At 59.5% G+C, this 21,812-nt stretch overlaps 6 protein-coding genes across 6 annotated transcripts; all 6 read right to left on the bottom strand.

The window, feature by feature from the left end:
* Positions 1–677: 677 nt before the first annotated feature.
* LPMP_130560 (lectin, putative) lies at positions 678–1,952 on the bottom strand (the record flags this gene model as incomplete). The annotated part of the gene is made up of 1 exon (XM_010698836.1): positions 678–1,952. The coding sequence occupies one exon, from the start codon at positions 1,950–1,952 to the stop codon at positions 678–680; it is 1,275 nt and encodes a 424-aa protein (XP_010697138.1).
* Positions 1,953–2,838: 886 nt separating this feature from the next.
* On the bottom strand, positions 2,839–4,953 carry LPMP_130550 (hypothetical protein; the record flags this gene model as incomplete). Its single annotated transcript, XM_010698835.1, has 1 exon — positions 2,839–4,953. The coding sequence occupies one exon, from the start codon at positions 4,951–4,953 to the stop codon at positions 2,839–2,841; it is 2,115 nt and encodes a 704-aa protein (XP_010697137.1).
* A 1,434-nt stretch (positions 4,954–6,387) lies between these two features.
* On the bottom strand, positions 6,388–8,223 carry LPMP_130540 (palmitoyl acyltransferase, putative; the record flags this gene model as incomplete). Its single annotated transcript, XM_010698834.1, has 1 exon — positions 6,388–8,223. One exon carries the CDS (start codon positions 8,221–8,223, stop codon positions 6,388–6,390), a length of 1,836 nt encoding a protein of 611 aa, XP_010697136.1.
* A 1,301-nt stretch (positions 8,224–9,524) lies between these two features.
* On the bottom strand, positions 9,525–13,511 carry LPMP_130530 (hypothetical protein; the record flags this gene model as incomplete). Its single annotated transcript, XM_010698833.1, has 1 exon — positions 9,525–13,511. The coding sequence occupies one exon, from the start codon at positions 13,509–13,511 to the stop codon at positions 9,525–9,527; it is 3,987 nt and encodes a 1,328-aa protein (XP_010697135.1).
* Positions 13,512–16,397: 2,886 nt separating this feature from the next.
* On the bottom strand, positions 16,398–17,231 carry LPMP_130520 (hypothetical protein; the record flags this gene model as incomplete). Its single annotated transcript, XM_010698832.1, has 1 exon — positions 16,398–17,231. One exon carries the CDS (start codon positions 17,229–17,231, stop codon positions 16,398–16,400), a length of 834 nt encoding a protein of 277 aa, XP_010697134.1.
* A 987-nt stretch (positions 17,232–18,218) lies between these two features.
* On the bottom strand, positions 18,219–19,499 carry LPMP_130510 (hypothetical protein; the record flags this gene model as incomplete). Its single annotated transcript, XM_010698831.1, has 1 exon — positions 18,219–19,499. One exon carries the CDS (start codon positions 19,497–19,499, stop codon positions 18,219–18,221), a length of 1,281 nt encoding a protein of 426 aa, XP_010697133.1.
* Between the last annotated feature and the right edge of the window lie 2,313 nt (positions 19,500–21,812).

The raw sequence follows: 21,812 nt of genomic DNA, 5'->3' as shown, positions 1-21,812 counted from the left end.
TCGCTTGCTGATGCGTTCGTGTGACTCTGCATGTATATAGGTATGTGGGGGTGAGTTTTGAGTGCTGCGGAGGCTGCGAGAGGAAGAGGAGTACAGCACGTGGTAAAACCCCCGTACCACTCTCACCAAGACCGCCAACTCCCGATGCAGATGTGGTCCATTCAACGCACACACACACACACACTGACAGAGGGGCTCACTACTTCACAGAGACTTCGAAACTGTGGTTGATTGCACTGCAGCTGACACACCGTGCACAGAGAAGCCAACAAACAGGTGAGACGGCATAGCGAAGTGGAGGCGTCGCCAGACAGCCACACATGTGCACACCGACCGACGTGACACCAAAACGAAAATGCGAGGAAAACGAAAAGAAGGACGGCAGCAGCGGCAGCCACCGTACTGACACACACACACACACAAACGCGCGCGCGCGAAGAGAGCGAGAACGTCAGATGAGAGAGAGGGAGGGCGAGGAGGCAATGGAAGAAGTTGCGGAGAGCGATGGCAGGCACGAAAAAGGAAAGGGGGAAAACAGAACGACTCATGCCCTGTCATTGCAAGCTTGAAATTTCACTCCACACATCCTAGATGCACGCAAGCACACACACACACACACAAACTCAAGTACACAGCACAAAGACGCCGCCCCCTCACTTCTGCCCCTCCTCCCTCTCCTAGTCATCGTACCGATCACGGTTACGACGGGGCGTGCGTGTACGGCGCACGCGTCGCACGCGGCGTCGTTTGTTGTGACCGTCATCGTCGTAATCCTCATACTCGTCCTCGTCTTCATCATCCTCGTTGCGGCGCTGGAGCTCTTCTAGCTTCCTCTCCAACTCTTCGATGCGCTGTCGCTCCATTAGGCCGGGGTCGGTGGAGGGTTGCGTAGACGGCTGCGTCTCCTGGGTTGCCGGCTGCGTCTCCTGGGTTGCCGGCTGCGTCTCCTGGGGTGCTGGTTGCGTCTCCTGGGGTGCCGGCTGCGTCTCCTCTGTGATTGGGCGGTTGTTCATCGCGTCGTTGTTGTAAAGTTGCGCGTCGTGCCTCTCACTGGGCGGCACCATCGTCTGCTGCACATCGTGGTCGTACTTTACCTCCATCAAGGGAGAGAGATGCACAAACAAGATGTCGTGGATCCCCGACACATCACCGGTCTGGGCGGAGAAGGAGAGGTGCACTTTGCCCGCCGGGAGCGGCAGTTTAGTGACTCTTAAGCACTCTGTCTCTGTGGCCTCGCTGTTTTTGGAGAGGTGCAGCTGAAGCTCGCCCTTCAAGTACACCATGCGCATGGTGGCCATGTCCGGTGGGGAAACGTCGAGGTAGTCGAAAACGCAGCTCGCCACACTGTCGCCCATGAAGTCCTTATCAGGATCAAAGCGCTTTGTGCTGGAGCCGTCGTTGTACACAAGGCTCACCATCGGGTTGTCGCGGCGTTTGTCGTTGTCGTACGAGTCGAACAAAATTCCAAAACCGCTGAACGTAGGCGGGCGGCCAAAGATGGCGCCGTCAAAGCGAGGCGGCTGCGCCACCCACACCCCGAATCCGTCCGCGCGGTCGCCGCCAACTGGCCGGTGGACCCGGAATCCTACGACTATCTCAAAGGCATCCATATCCAGCGGTTCCGTGTTCCACAGATGACCTACCTGACCCTTCTGGTCACCCGTGAGCCGCACGTAGTCGTCCGTGATGACGGAGGAGCCGATGATGCTCCAGTGCGGGATGTCGTCGTCGCCATAGTACTGCCGTAACAGTGGTGGAGCGAAGGAGTGATGGCCGATAGCCACGTTGAGGCTGCGTTGCTCCTGCTTCGACGTCAACTTAGGCACAGGGTCTGCAGTGGCCACAAGGAGCCCACCAGAACCGATGGCGAGCAACACTACAGCGTACGCGCCTACCGTCCACCAGGTGCAACGACGACTCCTGCGCTCGCCTGCGAGGTAAGTGTGCGGCATGCTGCACGGCAGGGAGGAGGGAGGAAGAGGGGGACTAGGGGAGTCGGTCGCACAGGAGCGTGTATGCGGATATCTGGGCTCGCGAGGGGAGAGGAGCGCACGCTGATATGACGACACACGCAGAGAGGGGGGGAAGAGGAGGGGTGCACAAGCGTAAAAAAAAAAAAGGGGGGACCGTAAGTGGCACAGCTGCACGTGAACTCGTTAGAATGGGCAACGGAGGGCACGAGAGAGGGAGAGTGAGAGAGTGAGAGTGTGTGTGTGGGCGTAAGGAGGGGGGAAGCGGGGACGTGCAGGTAGACGCTCATGGACAAGTGTGCGTGTGTCGATGTTTGGGTGAAGGGAGAGGGGGGAGGGGTACAGAGAGAGGGGGAAAGGCAAACGAGCGGCAGGGGGGGCGCATAGGCGAGGAGAGGTAGAGTTCAAGCAGCAATGGTTACGGCTGCGACTTGGTCATGCGCATCTCTAGAAGCCCAGCGTGCGCGACTTGAGCATTGCTCACACAGGCCAGGACGACTTCCATATTTGCTCGAATGGGGAAAGGAGGATGACTGCGCCTCTGCTGCTTCCTCCCTCCCTCCCTCCCTCTCTCTGGCTCGTTCTCTGGCTCGCTACATGAAAGCGCCACCAGCACACCCACCAAGCACGAGGATGCGTGGAAAGAGGAAAGAAAAACCAAACAAAGGGGACAGCGAGTCACAGGCAAGGAAGAGTACCACATAAGTAAACTCCAAGGAGCGAAGCGCACACCAGGGGGACAGCCCTTCGCGCTCGGTGTTCCAGCTTCAAGCGTTAGTCTACATTAGATCGCATACAGAGCCCCCCTCCCTTCCTCCTCTCCGCGCAGCACGTAAGGACGCAACAAAGAGCAGTAGGTGGGGAGATGTTAGCTGCTTCCCCTCTTGGATGCGCGCTTGACGCGATAGGCAACAATCTCCTGCTGTAGTGGCATGTCCACCTCAACGTCCTCATCGATGGACTCGCCAGAGATGGGGTCGACATGCCCAACCTGAAGAATAACGTTTTGTAGCGCGTCGTACTCAAATCGGTGTCCACCTCTGAGCACCACCGGCTCGCGCATCAGCTTCCCCGTCAAGTCACACACGTACGCCGCGGGGTGGTGCGACGCTTTCATCTTGCCAGATTTGCTCCTCTTTGGCAGGCCGCCACTTTTGATCGGCGGCTTCGGCTGCGCGCCTGTAGCAGTGTTGCGGCTGGGCGGACCAGGTCGCGTCAGCTGCTCCAGCCCGCCATCGCGCAGCCCACTCAGCAGCTCCGTCAGTGTCATGAGCAGCAAGAGGTTCTGCATCATCTCCAGCTGTGACTCCAGCGCGACAAGATCGGCGATGCGCTCTGCCGTGTCTTGCAGCTTCGTCTCCACCGATGCAAAGCACTCGTGCAGCACCGCTCTGGAGGTATTCTCGCTGTCGGTCTCACAGAACGGGGACTCCTCCTCGCGCACGCACAAGATGAACCATTCAGCGACGGACATCAGCGCATCTGCCTGTGGCGCCGCGGCCGCCCGGAGGCCGCTGCCGGCGTCGCTGTAGGTGTTCGACAAAGTACAACGGGTCTTGTCCGCTGCAATGGTGCTCAGGAGCCTATGATACATCTCTGCGAGATTCACCGGGCTGGTCACTGCCGCCGCGTTCATATTCACAAGGCACTCGGCCGTCAACACCATCACCTGCATGCCGCCGTACTGCAGACGGAGCTGCGGCTCCCCGCGCTGCACCTGCGCTGCGAGGTACGCCATCGAGGAGAGGAGTGCCGGGGTGACGCCCACGACTGGCTTGTACAGGGCACATCGCAGCAGGCGCAGGAGAGTGACGGCTGACGTTAGCAAGATTAACCTGGTATTGGCCGTCGCGAAGGGCCCTGCGCTGCCGTCGTTGACCGCTGCGGACGGGGCGCTTGCGCCGACTTCAGACGTCCATACCTGTATGGCTGCAATGACAGCCGGCACAGCCGCGGACGCAAGCCAGTCATGGCAGCTGGGGTCGCCCAGCAACCGGGCCCGCACCTCCCTAGAGAGCTTTACATCCCTGCAGAACTCGACCATGTTTTCTAGTGCCCGGCATAGCAGCGTAAAGGCAGAGAGCCAGTTGAGCAGCTCCATCTGCTGCTCCGCGCTGGCGCTGGTGACGGTGTGCGCCACGTCAGGGCGGCCAAGGGCGCCAAGCGCGACCGACTCCGCGTATCCCTGCGCAAGCGACGGCGGGCTGCGGTGGTAGGTGGACTCGTGCCACGACGAGCGCAGTGACCCCAGCAGCTGCTCCAGCAGTCGGTGATCGCGCATCTCGGTGAGCAGCACCACAATTTTGTCTTGGAAGCTCTCCACTGTGAAGCTCTGCAGCGAGCTACCAGTCGTTGTTGCGCCAGAGTTTCGACTCGGCTCTGCGGCCCTGTCCTCTCCGGTGGTGTAGTAAGTGGTCGGCACCGTTAGTTCGTAGAGAGACTGCAACGCCGCCTGCAGCAGCGGCCATTCACACGTCTCACAATGATGCACCATGATACGGAGTAGCATCTGCACCATCGCACCGACGTCGGCGTCGCACATGTGCTGTAACAGCAGCCGAGTTACCTTTGTGTGGTAGTTGGTGAAGCGGAAGATCAGCACCATGAACATTTCACGTGCAGAGGAGAGGTTCTCGGCGCCGTTTGGCCCCGTCCGTGTCAGCAACTCCTCCACGCTGCTGTTCATACTGTTCACTGTGTTGCACAGCAACCCCTTCCGGAACGCCGGGATGGCGGGTTGAGAGAGTGCGTACAGGCACTCCAGGCATGCCAGTCGCAGCGCAAAGTTCTTGCCGTCATTATTCAAGATCAGCACGCACTTCTTCAGCACATCCTGGAGCGCCTTCTCCTGCTCGGGCCGCTGAATAAGATCAGTGGCGGTTGACACGTCTCCGAGGGCGGAGGCAACTGCCGAGACAGTTGTCAGCCCGATCGCGTCGACAGACTGCTCACACAGCAACTGAACAGCAGGATGCACCGGCATGCCGGCGAGAAACGATAAGGATAAAGAAAGGAACGGCGACAGCAAGAAGCGCGCACGTTTGGGTGCCGGGGGGGTAGTGGCGCAGAGAGGCGACAGAAGCTCGGGCAGGCGACGTGCAGGGATGAGGAGGAAAACGACTGCGCTGCTCCAGGAAATGCAGACACATTATCGGCGCCCCCCCCCAAAAAAAAAAGAAGGGGATGAAAAGGGGAGAGAGAGTTGGGCGCACAGGCACAGACAGGGAGGAAGAGTCAAGACGAAGATGCTAAACAAGTCGATGATCGAGTGCAGCGCAGCAAGTTGTTTCGGGGAAGGATGAGGAAGGAGAGAGCAGAACGCGGAGATGCACGTGAGCAGAGCAACAACACACAAGAGAGGAAGAAAGAGAAGGAGAGAACCAGGAGAAGAGTATGCGCACAGATGTTGAAAGAGAGAGAGAGCGAGCTAGCGAGGAAGCACTAGCAACGGATACACATCATCAGCGAGTCCGTGCAAAGGGTGAGTGCAAGGCGATGACTTCACTCTTCTCTGCGTATCGGCTGGCCGTGTGGCGTCCCCCTCCCCTCCCTCTTCCCTTTTTTTCGTTTTCGCTTGCGTGGGTGTAAAGCCTCAACAAAATTGGGAAAAACACACACAAAAGTGGGGCGGGTGTCGCCCCTGTCACTCTCTTTTCGTTGTGTAGCGAAACGCCGAAGTTTGTGGGCGCGTACGTGAAGGGGGAAAACTGCGAGAGCCAGTCGCGCAGTCACCACAGCCACTAGTGACTGTGCGATGCAGAGGCAGCAGTATAAGCGGTCGTGATCGCGTGGCGGGGGTGATCAGCAGTAACGGGACGAGAGTTGGATAAAGCAAAGAGAGCAAAGGAGGATACGTTTGGGGGAGGGGGAGGGGGGAATGTGCGTGGGTCCGTTGAGGAACAGCATCATCATCGTCATCATCATCCATCATGCAACACGGATGAGTCTCAGGCTGTACCCCTGAAGGCGCAGGGGGGGGGGAACACAATGAGGCAATTTGGCAGCACGGTGTGAGCAGCCCATCTCTGTATGACGTCGTAAACGAGCTCGCCTTTCCATTGCCGTGGAAGAGGAGTCGTTGTGGCAGTGTCAAGACACGAATGGTGCATGTTTTGGCAGATTTGTGCGTTGTCAAGCAAGAATGCAAAAAGTGCGCTATCAAACTCAAGAACGGAAAAGACAACGCTGTCAGAGAAGCGCGCACACACACATACACACACGCAAGAGCTTCGGCGAATAGATGAAAACAAAGGCAAAGCGTCAAGAGGGCGAACAAGGGGGGGGGGGGGGGCTTAAGCGTCCGAGAGGAAGCGGAGTGGGTGCAAATGTCGGTAAGTGTGGATGTGGGGGCCGGCAGGGGGGAGGGTTGATGCACACCCGCACACCACCGCTTTCCCTGCCCCCACCACCCTTTCCTTCAGTCCGCCCCATGCTTGGGAACAGAGGCCACCTTGGCAGTCGGCGGTACCGAGGGATTCACGTACGCCGGGGCAGCTGCTCTCGGCACCGTCGGGGCGGTTGCTCGAAACACCTCCGCTGTCACATCCGTGCCCTTCGCATGGTACGGCACTCGTGCCGCTAGCGGTATCATCGGTGATGCTGCTGGAGGTGAGGAAGCAACGTGCGCGGTATTCGCAGTCGACGGCACTGAAGCACTGGGGGATAAGGCGTCGGCTGCCTCACCGTTGCCGAGCTCGTCCTCGTCACTAAAGACATCGTCCTCGTCGGCGACGCTCCGCAGACGAAGGCGGATCGCCTCCTTGAAAGCGTCCCAGAAGCCCGGCGGGTCATCCGTCTCCTTGACGACCGGCAGCGTCGGAGTTGGCCAGAACCACAGATACAGTGGCAATCCCTCGCCCACGGTCTCCATGGCCGTACGCCAGCTGAAAGGCGATGCCTCCTCCATGGGACTGGCTGATCCCTCCTCGGCCACGTGCACAGCTCTCTCCGATAGTATGGGCTGGTACTGCTCGCCATTGTTGTGGATCCGGGTGGCCTGAAGCTCGTCTCGCTGCTGCCGCAGCACGTCTGTGAGAAAACCAACTCCGCGGCCGGCAGCATACAGATACTGAATCAGCAGTCCTAGCCCAACCACGACGAAGCTCGCGCTGTAGACAAAGACCAGGTAGAAGACGGAGTTGGCGTCGCCTGATGGCTTGAAGAAGTACGTGTACCCCCACGAGACGCAGTAGAGGTCCAGCACATCCGCCATCGCCAAGGAGAGGCACAGGTAGAAGAGAAAGAGGACGTAGTACTTGCTGTTCGCATAGCCGATGCACCTCCCACAGCAGATACAGTGCAGCTTTGACCGGTACACACACCGGTCGCACACCTTACAGTGCCGCGTGTCGTTCATCTGATAAAAGTTGCAGAATCGGCACCAGTTGGCGCCAGGAATAAGGAAGCTCATCTCCTCCTGCTTGCGATCCATGTCGGTGCCGTCGATCGCCTCCAGCACCTTGCAGGCAGCCTGACTCACCAGTACAATCTCCAGGCCTCGACGGACCTTGCGTTGGCGCCGCATCTGCATTGCCTCTGTCATGTACGCCGGCAGCTCGGAGTGGTCCTCCGCTGCATTCTCCTCGCTGTCAGCATCGTTGCTCTGACCACCCCGTTGCACCTCACACTCTTCCGCTGCCGTGCCACCGTCAGAGTGATGAGACGCTGAGTCACTGTCTTCGGCGTAGATGCGCAGCCGCGCCTCGGCGGCGGCCTGCTCTAGCACCTCCTCCTCGGCAGCGTGGCTGCTGCGCTGCAGGATCGCTGCGGCAGTGGCGACGTTCGCCAACTGCTGGCTGTCAGCCTCGTCCACATCGCTCCACTTCCGTTCCTTCGTCATTGCCTTCTCCGTAACACCGTCGTTCTTGTTGCAGCCGTTGGCGGCACCCTCACGCGCCGGCCCCGCCGTTGTCGCTGCCTTGTCACCGCCACAACCGCTACGCGCCTTGGCCACGGCCCGCTGTAGCTCTTCACGAATGAATGACTCCATCCGCGCTGCAGAGAACCGCGAGGGTAGTTCACCCGGGCCCACCAAAGTCAACATCACGAGCGAGCTGATGCTGAGACAAAAGGAGGCAAGGAAGAGGAAGAGAATGAGCAGCGCCACCAAGTCCAACAGAGCGGCAGTGGCGTAGTAGAAGTGCACCGACATGAGGAAGGTGACAATGAATATGAAGCCGCCGGCAAGGAGGGCCCGGGTCATGTAGTTGAGCAGGCCCGGGTTGCTCGTTGCAGGCAATTCAGACACCGTCATCTTCGACCTCGTTTGATCTGACGCTGCCTGCCCGTGCGTTCGCAGTTTCTATCCTCGAGATATGCGTCTTCGTATCCCCTGTCCGTGGGCCTCTGGCGCACTTTTTCCTTGTGTGCCTGTATGTAAAGAATCAGAAAGAGGAGGAGGGAGGGGGTGGAAGATGCAGCGAGTAACCACTGCACGCTAACGCCTCTGCGCTTCGCTATTACCTCACTATCGTTCGTGTGTGCGTGTGTCTGTAAGGGGCGAGTGAGATGAAAAGAGGGGGGGAGAGATGGAAGGGCAGGAGAAGAGAGAGAGAGTGAGAAGATGGAAGCGGCTTGAGCCAAACAGAGAGAGAGAGACGTTGTTGTGTGCGTGTGTGTCCATGATGGTGAAGAGCCGCGAGCAAATGAAAAGTACCAGGTGCGCACGCTCCTGCGTACAGGTCCATGCGCGCATGAGTGTGTATTCCTGTGGGAGGAGGGGGGGGTGACCGCCCTCCTGCGGTGAAGAATGCCTTCAAGCTCAGAGAGAAGACGTGCTCAGATATGCGCCTTTCTCTTTTTAAGAGACAGGGAGAGAGTCAGCGATCAGCACGGTCGTGTACAGCGTGGGAAGAGAGAGAATACCCCCCCTCCTCCCCTCCTCCCCCCGCTTTCTCCACTGCCTTTGCCTTCTTCCCGCTTTTTGGGGGGGAGGGGTCTTCGGCACTTCACGCGCAGGCAGTTGAGAGACGTGAGTTAGTCAGTAGATCAGGTGTGCGGGTGTGTTACAAGGGAAGATGGGATGAAAAGAAGAGCAGCGCGTGGGGGGCTGAGAATCGGGCTTAGAAGTAGGTACGCCGCTGCTCTCGCTGCCCGCTTGCCTTCCTCCTCCCAACTCCTTGGCAGAGGCAGCGGTCAACCTTGCCTGGGTGCACACACCCATAAACAAGCAAACACACCGCTGCCTCCACCGGTTCCAAGATGAAAGGAATGCATTGCACGCATGGGAGTGCGCACGCTCAGTCTCGTCTCGTTGGCGATTCCCAGCTCCCTCCCTCCCCCCCCCAGCGCCTACTCCTACTCTCGCCGCGTTACCGGCTACCACAACAGCAGCCAATGCCGCCACCTCCATTTCCCCACTCATCATGACTGCCACCAGACACCACCACCACCTAGACGTGGCGATCCACTTGAGTCGATTTTTGTTAGCGAGTGCATTCACATTTTCCTGCTGCCGGAATAGGAGGAGTTTGGGAGAATGGCGAGGGATTGCGCAGCCATACACGCAGTGAGAGGCCAAAACAGCCTTCGCCACAGAGGTATCGCTGATGTTCTCTAGTGCTTCGCTCCATCGAGGAGTGCCCGATGAGCTTGTCGGGCCACCTGCAGCTCGTACACGAGGTCACGTGCGCAGACGATAGAGCTAGCTTGCGCCTGGCCAGCGGGGCTGCGCAGCAGCGCCACCACGGAGACGCTGCCACCCGCCACCACGTCGGTTCGCTCCACCTCCGAGACCAGGGCCGCCCACACGTTGATGCCGTCTACTGGACTGGTGAAGTCCTCGTCGTCGAGTAGGTTGTCCTCCTCAAAGTCGTCCAGGTCGGAGCCGTCGGCGGCTGTTTTCTTACTGTGTCCCTGCTGCTGCGAGTGGCGAAGCGCCTGAGCCTGGTGCAGCATACCCTGCAAGCGACTGTCCCCGCTCACTACACGGCCAACGCTTTCACTACCCAGAAAGCCCTCAGCGCCGTCGCTGTCGTCCCACTCGCTGCCGTCGTCCTCGTCGTCGTCATCACCATCCTGCAGCCACTCGCCGTCGTCGTCCTCTTTGCTGCTGCACTCGCTGTCCCACTCCTCCTCATCTTCCCCCTCCCCCGCTGCGTGGCCTTCGCTGGCGTGGGTAGCCGCCTCCGTCTTTCCCGACAGCTTCACAATGCGCCGCTGATGCACGCGCAGCTCTGCCGTGCCGCTCGCCGTCTCCATTTCGGCCAGCTGCTGCAGCACACCGCACTGCACGACACCCTCCAGGCCAGACTGCAGCTCTGCCGCGCCGGCGTCAACCGTGTTCGCCGCAAGCGCGCGCAGGCACGCAACAATGGCGTACACGAAGAGGCTGCGATCATAACTGCGCAGGAGGCCCAGAACGGCCTCCTCGGTGCTGTCAATCGATACACTCAACGCCAACAACGACACGTACTTCTCCAGAAACGTGCGTGTTACCTGCAGCCTGTGCAGCACCGCCACCGTAGCAGGCGCATCGGCGATAAGGCAGGAGAAGATGTTGTTGGCGAGCAACACGCGAAACGTCGCGCTCTGCTGCGGCCGTGTGCCGGCAGTCGTTAAGGCCTGCTGCGTCACGTACTGCACCAATACATGGGCCGTCTCTGCGGATGCAACAGTCATTGCCGCCGCTGCCGAGGCTGCCCAGCTGTACTGCACAAGCGCGTCGAACAGCTTCGGCACTGCAGCCACTTCGCGCTCCCGTAGCGTCGTGCTCGCCAGCACCGCTTCGCACATGGCTAAGACCAGCTGCGCCGGCGTCTTGGCTGCCTCCTCCGCCGGCACGGCTGCCGGCAACGGCTCGCGCGACAACTCCGCTAGTGTGCCATACAGGAAGGAGACCGGTTCGACGGAGATGAAGTTGTCGATCGGAGGGAGCAGCTGCTGGATGTAGTCGACAGCGCCGCCTCGGATGATCAGCTGGTAGAAGCACCACAGTACTTTCCACATGGGCGGCGCGATGGCTGGACTGCGCGCGATGAGGGTGGTGAGAAGCGACAGGGCGGGGTCCATGAAGCCATAGGAGCTGCCGCCTTGGTGGCCAAGGATCACAAACAGCATTGGGGCAACACGCAGCTGCGTTTGCACGAAGATGTCCTGCTGGAGCACCTCGGGCGACAGGCGTGGGGCCACCGCAGATGGTGAGGAGGACGATGCGCCAGGTACATGTGCCAATAGATCAGCGGCAGCCTGGCGCGCCACCACGGTAGCCGCACTCTCTGGAAGCGCTCTAACAAGCGTAGTGAGCGTCTCCAGAAGCTCGTCGGCAGCCATCAACACATCTGCAAAGTCGTCGTTGTCGAGGAACAGCTCGTCTTTTCCATCGCCACCCGTCGTCTGCGCCGTTGACGGCGCCTTCGACTCCAACGCGTTGTACTTGGTCGTTACACGCTCCAGCACAACAGCAAAGTGGTTCACCAGCATCTCCGTCAGCTCCAGCGCCCACTGGGACAGCGTGTTCTTGTAGAACGAGATGGTCTTGCGGAGAGTCCGCACCACCGCCTCGTTGTCCATCATCCGCATCACATTGAAGTAGTGCTGGATGAGCTCGGCAATGCAAGGGCTGATGATGTCGCGCGCGAATGGGTGACAGACGAGGCGCGAGAAGCACACACAGGCCTGCACACGCACCGGTGCCTCGCTGTCGTTCAGTAGATGCAGTACTGGCTGAAGAGCATGCTGGTATGCCGGTGGACCACTCCACTGAAGCGACGGCGCAAACGCACTGAGGACCAGAACCGCACGCGCGCGCAGGAATCCAAGCGAGTACTGCGTCACCGGCACCGCGAAGGTCGACAGGATGTACTCCAGCTTGTCGTCACCAAAGTGCATGGCTAGCAGGACCTTCTTAAAGTGGTAGAAGCAGTAAAGAACGGCATCGATGCGGCGCGCCGCCTCCATAGCGGGGGTATAGACGTCGGCGCCATCACTCGTCGCTTGCGCGGCCGCACCGACGTAAGCTTGCAGCTGGTTCAGCAAGAAGTTCATGAGAGACAGGAAGAGGCTCTTGTCGTGGAACTTCTTCGTGCCGCCGGCAAGGGACATGAGGAGGCTCGTCGACACCACTTTGGCGCTGTACAAGTCACCGACGGGGTTCAGCTGCCTGCGCACGTACTCCTCCGGGTTGTCGTACCACAGCTCCTCGTCCTCGGTCGTGAAGGCGAGGCGGGGGAAGAGGAGCACCGTCATGAGCTCTTCGGAGCTGGGGTGCAGCACGCTCGCGTACACGGCTTTGTGGTGGGTTGCGAGCATCAGCACCTCCAGCGCGAGGATGTATGCTTTGGAAGTTAGGGCGAGCGGCGGGTCGGCGTGCCATCGCACAAGCATCAAGGCGGCCTCGACGGTGGGCTGCAGGTACTGGGAGGCAAAGTGCTTCCCCACCGTGCGGCAACGTCGCTCGCAGCTCTTCGGTGACGCAAACTCCTGGGTGAGCTTGTAGGCAATGTGCATGACCCACTTGAGCAGTGTAAACATGGCGGACTGCTGGAAGTCAGAGAAGTGATCACCGCGGAGCTGCGTGACCGACATGTTCGCCTCGGCCGGGTGGTGCAGCGCGTTCCCCAGTCTCGCTTGGCAGAGCGGCAAAACCACCTGCTGAAAAGCTTGAATCGGCGTCACTGCGCAGGTAGTGTAAAGGTGGTCGAGTGCCGACACCTCACACAAGCAAGCGGGCCAGCGACTGGCAAAGAGAGAAAAGATACACTTTAGGGAGATTCGCATGCAGTGCGCCAGCTCCTCCAGCTCCGCCGAGAAGCGGAATGGTGCAGCCATGGCCGAATTAGAGGCTACAGCCGCGGCGCCATGGCCCGCCAGAACCGTCAGCTCCTTCTGCCACCGCCCCGACAGCAGCCCCATCAGAGACAGGAGCAACGGGGCAAGGTGGCCGGTGAAGCCGTCCGCCTCGTCGGCCTCCACCCTCAACGGGTCCTCGTAGATCTTGCAGCACCCCCGCAGTACACCTAGGGAACCCTTCAGCTGCAGCAGCATTAAATGGATGACGTCCCCATCAACCTCCTGGCTAGAGCTCGTGTTGTGGTCAAACAGCCCGTGCAGCGCCGTCATGCTCTGACTCACGAGCCCTGTTAGTTGCTGCAGCAGCTCGGGCCACCGCTGAGGGTAGTCGACGTTCACCACCTCAATCGTCGCCGCCAGCAGCTGACGCCGCACAGTCTCCGAGACGTGGGGCTGACACTGCAGCGCCACGATGTGGTCACGCACACGTTGCCTCACCTCATCGGAGCAGTGAGGGTTTCGATTCCAGTCGCTGCGGCCAACTTCGTTTCGAAAGCGAATGGCACTCGCCAGCAGCGCGCTCGCCGTCGCCGAGAGCGCTGTTTGGAAAGTGTTAGCGCACACTGTTGGGGAGCTGCAGGCGAGGTCCAAGAGGTGAAGAATGAAGTGCGGGTCCTGATCAGCCAACACCGCAAGCGCGTCCTCGGCCGATTGCCGCGTGGCCTTGTCGGCGGACAGAGTGGCGGTGAAGATCTGAAAGAGTCGGTCAGGGATGCTCCCACTGCTGCCAACGCTCGCCTGCGGGTCACTCATGACTCCCTACCAGCAAGCGTACGTGTACGTGTGCGTGTGCGTGTGCGTGTGTGTGTGTTGCGTAATGCTCCAAGCATGTGCAAGGAGAGAAGAGGAGAGGCAGACTGAGCCAGAAGTCTAGCAGGTCTGTGTGCCCATGCGTAGCGGCGAGGAAGAAGAATTTGGAGAGTGCGGTCGTCTTCAGCAAAGGGCGTCAGAATGGTGTGACTGAGTGACAGGCGCGCTCCTGCAACGCTCCCACCCCGCCCCTAAAGAACCAAAGTCCCTCTCCGCACACAGGCATACGCGCACAGCGATGGCGCAGAGGTTCTTCATGGCGGCACAAGCAGATAAGAGGGGGCGTCGCTGCGCTTGTCTGCGTGTGATGGGTGGGTGACCAAGTCACGAAGAGAGGGTAGCGTCCGAATTGTGCGCACACGTGCCGGCCACACAGGGCACACCGTCTTGACCACGAACACGCGCACACGCACACACACACACACACCAATACGCGCTCTTCGTATACCTGCAAGAAGAGGCAAGCAGACGGGTGCGCAGCAGCACACTGTATAGATGATAGGGTCGGCGCGGGTGGCACAGCGCGACAACACACTGGGTGTACTCGAGAGAGAGAGAAAAACACGCGCGCAGAAGTACGAGAGAGAGACCGAAGAAAACGAAAAGGAGAGAAGCCAAAGACAAGGTAATGACAAGCAGGAAAACAAAATAACGCCGACAGGAAGACGAAGACGTGCGCTGACGTGCCCACATACAGAGTGGTTCGCACACGCATCCCCTTGCACCCCTGCCCTTCCACTCCACAAACAAAGATGAGCACGGCAAGCCCACTCCACAGCCCAGAAGCGTGCGTGCGCTGGTAGAGCGTTGGCTGTAGTGAGAATGGAGGCGGCCCAGTGCCCCACGATCTGCTGCCGTGTCGTTACCAACGCAACCGCCTCCTTTGTCTTCACTCATTCCACAAAGCGGTGCAGACCGGCTGCGCATGCCAACTTGCCCACAACACGGCTCTGCAGCTCAGCAGACATTCTATTCCAATGCCCGCGCGCACCTTACTCGTACAGCACGCCAAACGCTCGTCCTTTAGGGGTTGAAAGAGCTGCCGTGACTCCGTGAAGCCGCCCAATGCAAACGTACTTGATGCCGCTCACGTCCAGCACATACGGCACCACCACCTGACAACCTTCGCCGCCGTCGTACTGGCGGAGTGACGGCGTGTCGTAGCGTTGGTTGTCGACATAGCGGTCGGAGTCGTACAAGAAGTCGCCTTTCAGAGTGCACAGTCGTGCCGCGTTCGGGCTCATGCGACCAATGTAATGGTTGACAGGTCCAAAGCCAAAGCGCCGCCGTGTGTGCCTCGATGGTCCTGCGCAAATGTTCCTGCTCTTCAGGCATCCGCGCATCTCAGGAGTTGGTCCAGTAGTAGCCCTGAGTGGGCACCCCCCCGTCCAGCTCCTGCATCACGGTGGATGCAGCAGGGCTGCGCTCCAGCGCTAAAGCTACGTCGAACACGGCCACAGACCCACCAGTCTCAGCGAAGATGTTGTGCAGACGTCAGCCCCCCCCCGGCGCTGGCACGAGAGCCGCACTCGTACATGCCCCCAATCTGCAAACATCGGGCACCTTCGATGGCCACAGCACCCGTCAGGTCCGAAAGCTGCTGCTTTAAGCATGCGTCACCGTTCAGCACGGTCTGCTTTGTGGCCTCTTCGTAGTTGATCGCAAAGCTCAGCGCCACATGCGCCTCATTCGATCACCGTAGCGAATGAGGCGCACGCTTATACAGGCGCACATCACTTGTGGAGATTCACGCAAGGTGGTGAGGTCAAACACGCGTGGAAATGTTTCTGAGGAAGGGGGCGATTGAATGTATAGTGTGTGCGTGTGTGTGTGGGTGTGTGTGCAAGGAGACGTAACTAAAGGGAGAGAGATCGCTTCCGGTAATGGTGAGGGAATCAGGCGATGGGGGATGTGTTCCACCCCCTCGGTTCTTTGGTGTGCCTCTGCCGCCAAGAGACGCCGAAGGACGGGCACAGACATTGGAAAAACACAAGAGAACGAGCGAGGAACGCGCAGGTGCTCAAGAAAAGAGGAGGTGAGAAGGGGGAAGAAGGTGCAGCCGCAAAGGGTAATCGGTGAATGACGACGGAGGAGACACCGAGTGGTGCGCGCCAATGAGAAGGTGTGGTTGCTCGATGGCATTTCAACCCGTGTGTGCAAGTGGAATGGGTGTATGGGAAAATACAGAGGTGGCTGCCAGAGTGGGCGGCACGCAACTGTCAACGAAGAAGAGCATCAAGAGGAGTGTGTATGTGGGTGTTGATGTCAGCGAAGATTCCGTCCGTGTTGCTCCCCCTCCTCTTAGTCCTCCTTCCTTCCCAATCCCCCCCCCGCTGCGAGGGGGCCTTCACACCGCTGCCTCCGCTTCTTTGTGTGCACGTCGCTCTCTCTCTCTAGCCATATCGGTTCCGTGATAGCAGCATCCTGCACGGGGCTATCAAGATGGTGAGGATCACCACCTTCCCCACCACCACCACCAGATCTGGTACCCCTTCTTCTCCTTAGCCCCTGTGAATTTCATTTCCTCTCGGCTGTGCTTCCGGTTCATTTTATGGCTGTGTTTTTCGTTGGAGGTCGTTTGCCTTGGCTCGACGTCATCCAGCAGACGTGGCAGACACGCCACTCAATCGCACGACGGTGTTTGTGCCCCCACCACCACCACCGTGTGCGTGCAACTCATGTACAGAGAGAGGAAGGGAAAGAAGTCGGAGGGTGCGTGTGAGGAGAAGAGGAGGGTGCAGGCACACACACATGCCAGCACTGAAGTATGTATCTACTTATATGGGCCCCCATCCGGTAGCTGTCTACGCCACCGCCGTAGGAATCGAACTAGTCCTGCTGCCCCGCGCTTCCCAAAACCTGCGACATGTCTACGTTGTTGCTGCCTTCGTTCGCATTCGCCGCAGCGGTGGAGACACCGGTAACACTACCGTTGGAGGGGAAGTTCACGCCGTTGTTTACCTGCTTGGACATGTCGTTCAGCCGAATGACGTGCTTCGAGATATCGCGGAGATAATCACCGAGGGAGAAGAACTGCGACTCAAGCTCTTCAAAGTGGGCCGCCACATCTTCAAAGGCCTTGTCAGCAAAGCCGTCCTCATTGCCCCACTCACCTTGATGAATGGGAGGCGCCGCGCCAGGCGAGACGCCACCGTCGCTGACGCCAGAGAAAGGGTAGGCAGTGGAACTCTCCCAACCCTGGCGGGACTGCCGCCGACTTGCACCTGGCGAGTATGCGTTGCTGTTGGGCATCGACATGCCACTAAGGCCTCCCGCCACGGCAGGTACGAGCGGCGTGTAGCTGCGCTGGCTCATCGAGCCGCGGTGCAGAGGGCTCACCGGGCCGCTGCTGTTTGCACAGAAGCTGCCGTTACCGGGGTTGCTGCTGGTTGACATCGCTGCAGGGCCGGAGCGCTGCGACTGCGGCGGCGGCTGCGCGCTGGCATACAGGTTTGTAACCAGTGTGTGCTCGTTCGTGCTGCTCGACTTGAGGAGCGCGCAGGTGCGGTAGAACACTTGTGTTTCGATTTCAGCGATTCTCTTCAGCTCATGCACGAAGGCGTCTTGCGTGGAGGCGGAGCCGAAGGCATTCATGCGACCGGTGGCGAAGGTCTCCTCGATGTCACGCAACTCCCTTTCCACATTGTTGAAGTCTGACGGCATGGCCGGTGGGCGAAACTCCGCTTCAGCGTGGGAGAGAAGGGCTCCTCAATTTTTTATCGGTGCGCTGTAAACAAGCAACGGTGGTTAGAGCCGTTGCTCTCAAAGTGACTGCTTTGAGTGGGAGGAAGGCGGCGCAGCGACACGCGTGTGGGTGTGTGTGTGTGGGTGTGTGTATACGATGCAGCTGAGAAGCCAAGAGAACAGAAAGCACTGGAAAGGTAGAATCAGAAACTGAAGAGGAAGGAGGCAGGGACACAGAGGGAGAGAGAGAAATTAGTCAAGAACGATGTCAGCACGTGTGTGGGGGGGGGGGATGAAAGCCTCAGTGGGTGTCAACGACGTGTGCCCCATAAAAGAATGGGTGTAAGAGACGACGTAAATCACCAGAGACTGCGCCATTACCGCGTGGAAGAAGAGAGCGAAGAGAGAGTGAAGATAGCGGGAAACAGACGTCGGAAGAGGAAAGCCATCAACGTTGCTCTACGACTCACTCACCCATTTCTGCTTCCCCCCTTCTCCTCCGCTCCTCTAGTCGCTAAGAAGTGATGCAGCGCGGAACGGGGTCTTTTTCTTCGCTCACCATATATCGAAAAGTAGCGGCGGAGAAGATGGTGTAGGTCAGAGGGAGGGAACAGGGAGCCACGACGGCAGCATTCACCGCTGTGGCAGTGTGCCGGAACAGGTCGTGACTTGGCACTCTGGCATCCACGACACCTCACCCCCTGGAACAGAGCCCAGTACCCCGTCTCGCCTCACGCCCACAGCCATGGAGCACAACTGTTCACGCATAAATGATGACTATCGCGGGAGTGGGGAAGAATGCAAGAATCAACAGTGTACATGTGCTAAGTGTATTAGTTTGCATCCTCGGCGCAGCGAAGTCCCTCAGTAATCAGCAGCAGAGAGACATGGCCGCAGAAGGCGGCCATCGTGATGCGCTCGATGCCGGCTCCTCTCCTCCCACTGGCAGCCAGCCACCCCTTCCATCTAGTAGTAGTTTTCGATGTGTAGAGACGGTACTTGCTGCCGCAACATCAGCCGTGCCACCACAGTCTCCTCCACAATGCCATCAATCGCCTCTCGCAGTATTGTCACCCGCTCCTGCGCCTCAGTCAACTTGCGCCCTTCACGCGCAACTGCATCATCCTGCGCGCACAGCTGCACTTCAACGAGCGCACGCTCCTGCAAGAGAGCCTGAATGCGGGCGTTAATGTCGTTGACTTCGCTCTGCAGTACGGATCGCACAAGCTGGCGCTCCTCCACGCTGGTGGAAAGATCCCTGCGTTCCTCCTCTGCCGCCGCCAGCTCTTCGCGATAAACTTTCACGCGGCGGCCAGTGCTGATGAGGCGACGGGCCTGTTGCTCTGCGGCATCAATGATAGTGTTCCTATCCGCTGCGCTGCTGCCGCCGGTGCAACTCTGGGCGATGATGCGACGCACATCCGGCGGAAGCGGGCCCTCCATAGTGCATGCTTGCGCCGACAAGGCTGTGACGGAAGGAAGCGGTGATACAGCCCCTCCTTCTCCAGAACCACTGTGACCTCCCGTGTCATGCACGACTGCACTGGCGCTGGGCGGTAACTGCGCATACTGAAACGCGCCGGTGGGTCGTGACAGCGGCGGAGTTGGCCATGCCCCGGTGTCCGATTCGGGTTTTGGCTGCTGAAGTTCTTGGTGAAAAAGAGCGTTGTAGTTGACAGCCGCCACTTTCCTCTCTCTGCTCAGCTTGGTAGTGCTAACAGCACTGCTAGCCTCCGCCGCGGTGAGACCAACCAGTGCATGCGGAGACGAGGATAACGGGGGCATTCGACTCTGCGTTGGTCGCTGCGGCCGCAAGACGTGTGCGGTGGTGCTCGAGGAGAGCGGAGTTGACCCCTCGAGCCCGTCACGGCTGGCCCGACGCTGGAGTCGTCCATCGCCTGACCCTACTACCGACGCACAAGAGGAGCGCGGGGTGGAGAGAGAGAAAGACGAGGAGAGCGGCCCGCTACTGCTACCGACTGTGACACCCAATGTAAACCCGGCACGGCTCTTTTGCGAGAAGCTCGTCTGCACACCACCTCTCCCAGCGCTGCCGTTCCACAACAACGGATGGAAGGGATTCCCCTGTAGCGGTCGAGTCTGGATCGGCGTGGCGAGCACCGGAGCAGGTGATGCGGCGGCCATGACAGCCGTGCGCAAGGCCGCGGACTGCGAACTGGGTGTGAACTGTTGGCAGTTGTTCCCGGGGCGTTGGTAGCCGTCCGCGCCTCTGCCCATGTGTGTCATCCACGCGCCGTACAGTGAAACAGGTGCACAGCGTAGCAGCAGCGGTCGACGTTGAAACAAAAACTAGGGGAATAGGACGACCACAGAGCACACAGTAATCGCATTCGCACAGTGGACGGTGTTCGGTGGTGTGTTGAGCAGCTTGGCAGGAGTAGCCGCTGAGACCCTGAAGAGGGATAGAGCGAGAGCTGGCTAAAGTGGACGGGTATATGTAGATGGTGTGTAGCCGTGACTCCCTCGCTTTCCCCCCTCCCCCATCCCTCTCCTACTTGTCCACCTTAAAGCCTTGAGCGAGTTGTTCTGTCGTGCACTGCAGTTGAGGTCGCTTTACTTCGCGCTTCACCAGAGCCCAAGTCCTCCGTTCCTCTGCTGCTACGTCCAACTCAGCTCGCCTTCTCGCTCCCTCAACCAAAGAAGAGCAAAAAAAAGGGCAAAAGAGAGTCCAGACAACGTAGCGGCCGTTGCCTCGCTTTCGCTCTCGTGATGCGCCTCAGATCGAGGGGTCGGTGATGCCTCCCACTTGTACCGGAGTTGCCAAAAAAAACTGTGGAGGAGGAAGGGGCGCGAGCGCACGCTCCCAAGACACGTTCCTGTTCGTGTGTGCACGTCGCCGCGCGTGTATGCCTCAGGAGGCAAAGCGAGAGAGAAAGAAAGGGGGGAGGGTGCAAGCAATCACGAGAAAAGAGATGATAGAGACTCGGCGGCACACACGTAAACACAAACATACTACTGTGAGCACACCCGTTGCCCAGTGAGTACTGACGGCTAACGCTCGATCTCGCTCGCTCGCACTCCGAAGCCGGCAAAGCGAGGGCGCCGGCACCTGTGGAGGCACCAGAAAAGTTCGCGCCTTTGGTTTGCCCCCTTTTACGCGTCTCTTGTGCGGTCTTCTCGAGACATAACGGGTGCGACGAGATCGGCCTGGCCGCTCGAGTGCCCCTTTCACCCCTCCCCAGTAGAAGCGAGAGCCCCACTTCATCTATCGCCACCACTTCTCGTCTCCACCCGCTTTGAGAATCGGCCCTGGTAGCCCTATGGCCCCTTCTCCCGTGTTATTTCCACCGCCCGTGTCCCCAGAGCCAGCTCTCCGCCCATCCGACCCCCTTCATCCCTCCGACCGGTGAGACAGGAAGCTGGGAGGGGCGGGTGGCTGCGCACTCTCGGCCAGTGGACAGGCACCGCGCATACGCGCATCGATGCTCTTGCGTGAGAAACGCGCTCTGCCCCGGCCAGTATGGCCTTGGTGGGGCTTTCTTTGTGTCTCCTCGGCTAAGCGTAAAGGACGGGGGAAAGAAGAAACGCGCGCTCCCTGCGGGGCATGCGTTGTCGAGGGACTTGCTCTGCTGGCGGACTCGCACATTTCGGTCTGTCTACTCACTCGGCTCACTTTTACTTCGGGGACACGACGGCCTCGAGCCCCACAGTCGGCACCTCTCCGTGCGTGCGAGAGGCCGAGTGTCGCAGCCTGGCACCGATGTGGTTAGGGAGGGGCTATGAGTCGCATAACGAACAAACTCTCTTCACAGGCTTCCCTGTGGTGGCCCTCGTTGAAGAACGGGACCAAGCGGAATGGTGCGGGGTGGGGCTGTCGTGTCGCGTCGTCTAGGGCGTCTGCGAATACAGAGGCCCACATGAAGACCCCCGCAGCCATCGCTGAAGCGCTGCTGCGCCATGCACTTGACAAAGGTCAGAAGCAGTTGTGTCGCGATTCTCAAGAAGGGCGTGCGTGCGTACCGCCTGACGGTGACGGACGGGGGCTGAGTCCAAAATATGCAGTTGCACCTTACTGGACGTTTTACCTCAGGTTAGAGTACCGGTTAGCCCATGATGCAGCGCGTGCAAGTGGGGTGTGGTAGTCTCTCTCCGTAGGTGCTGGCCTGGTGTACAGCCGCCCGGGTCGGATCTGCCGCAAGCGTGGCCAGTCGTCTGCACTTGCAATGGAGTGGCGTTGGCGTGTAGTGCTGGCGAAGACCAATCCAACTCATGACTTGTCCTCTTCCCGTGTGACACTCAGCCTCCGGTGAGCATTCCCATTGGTCTTTTCTGGCACCGTCCCTTTCTCCGGGTTGCCCGACGGGGAACCTCGCCTCCGCGGAACCCACCTTGGCAGCTGCCCCGACCTCAGCCACGCGACTCCTGTTGCCGTAGCGCTCTGGAGTAACCACCACCGCAGCCGTGGCGTGGATTGGCGTTGCCGCATGTTTGCCCTGAGAGCCTTTGATCTGGCGATTCACCTTGTCAATCAGACCAAATGCGAGAGCGTTCAAGCTGCCTCGCCATCATGTCCACATCTGCCACATCCTCTTGGATCCA

The sequence above is a fragment of the Leishmania panamensis genome (assembly GCF_000755165.1).
Source record: "Leishmania panamensis strain MHOM/PA/94/PSC-1 chromosome 13 sequence".
Classification (NCBI taxonomy): domain Eukaryota; phylum Euglenozoa; class Kinetoplastea; order Trypanosomatida; family Trypanosomatidae; genus Leishmania; species Leishmania panamensis.
The sequence above is the reverse complement of the archived record's forward strand: the minus strand, read 5'-3'. Positions and strand labels throughout refer to the sequence as shown.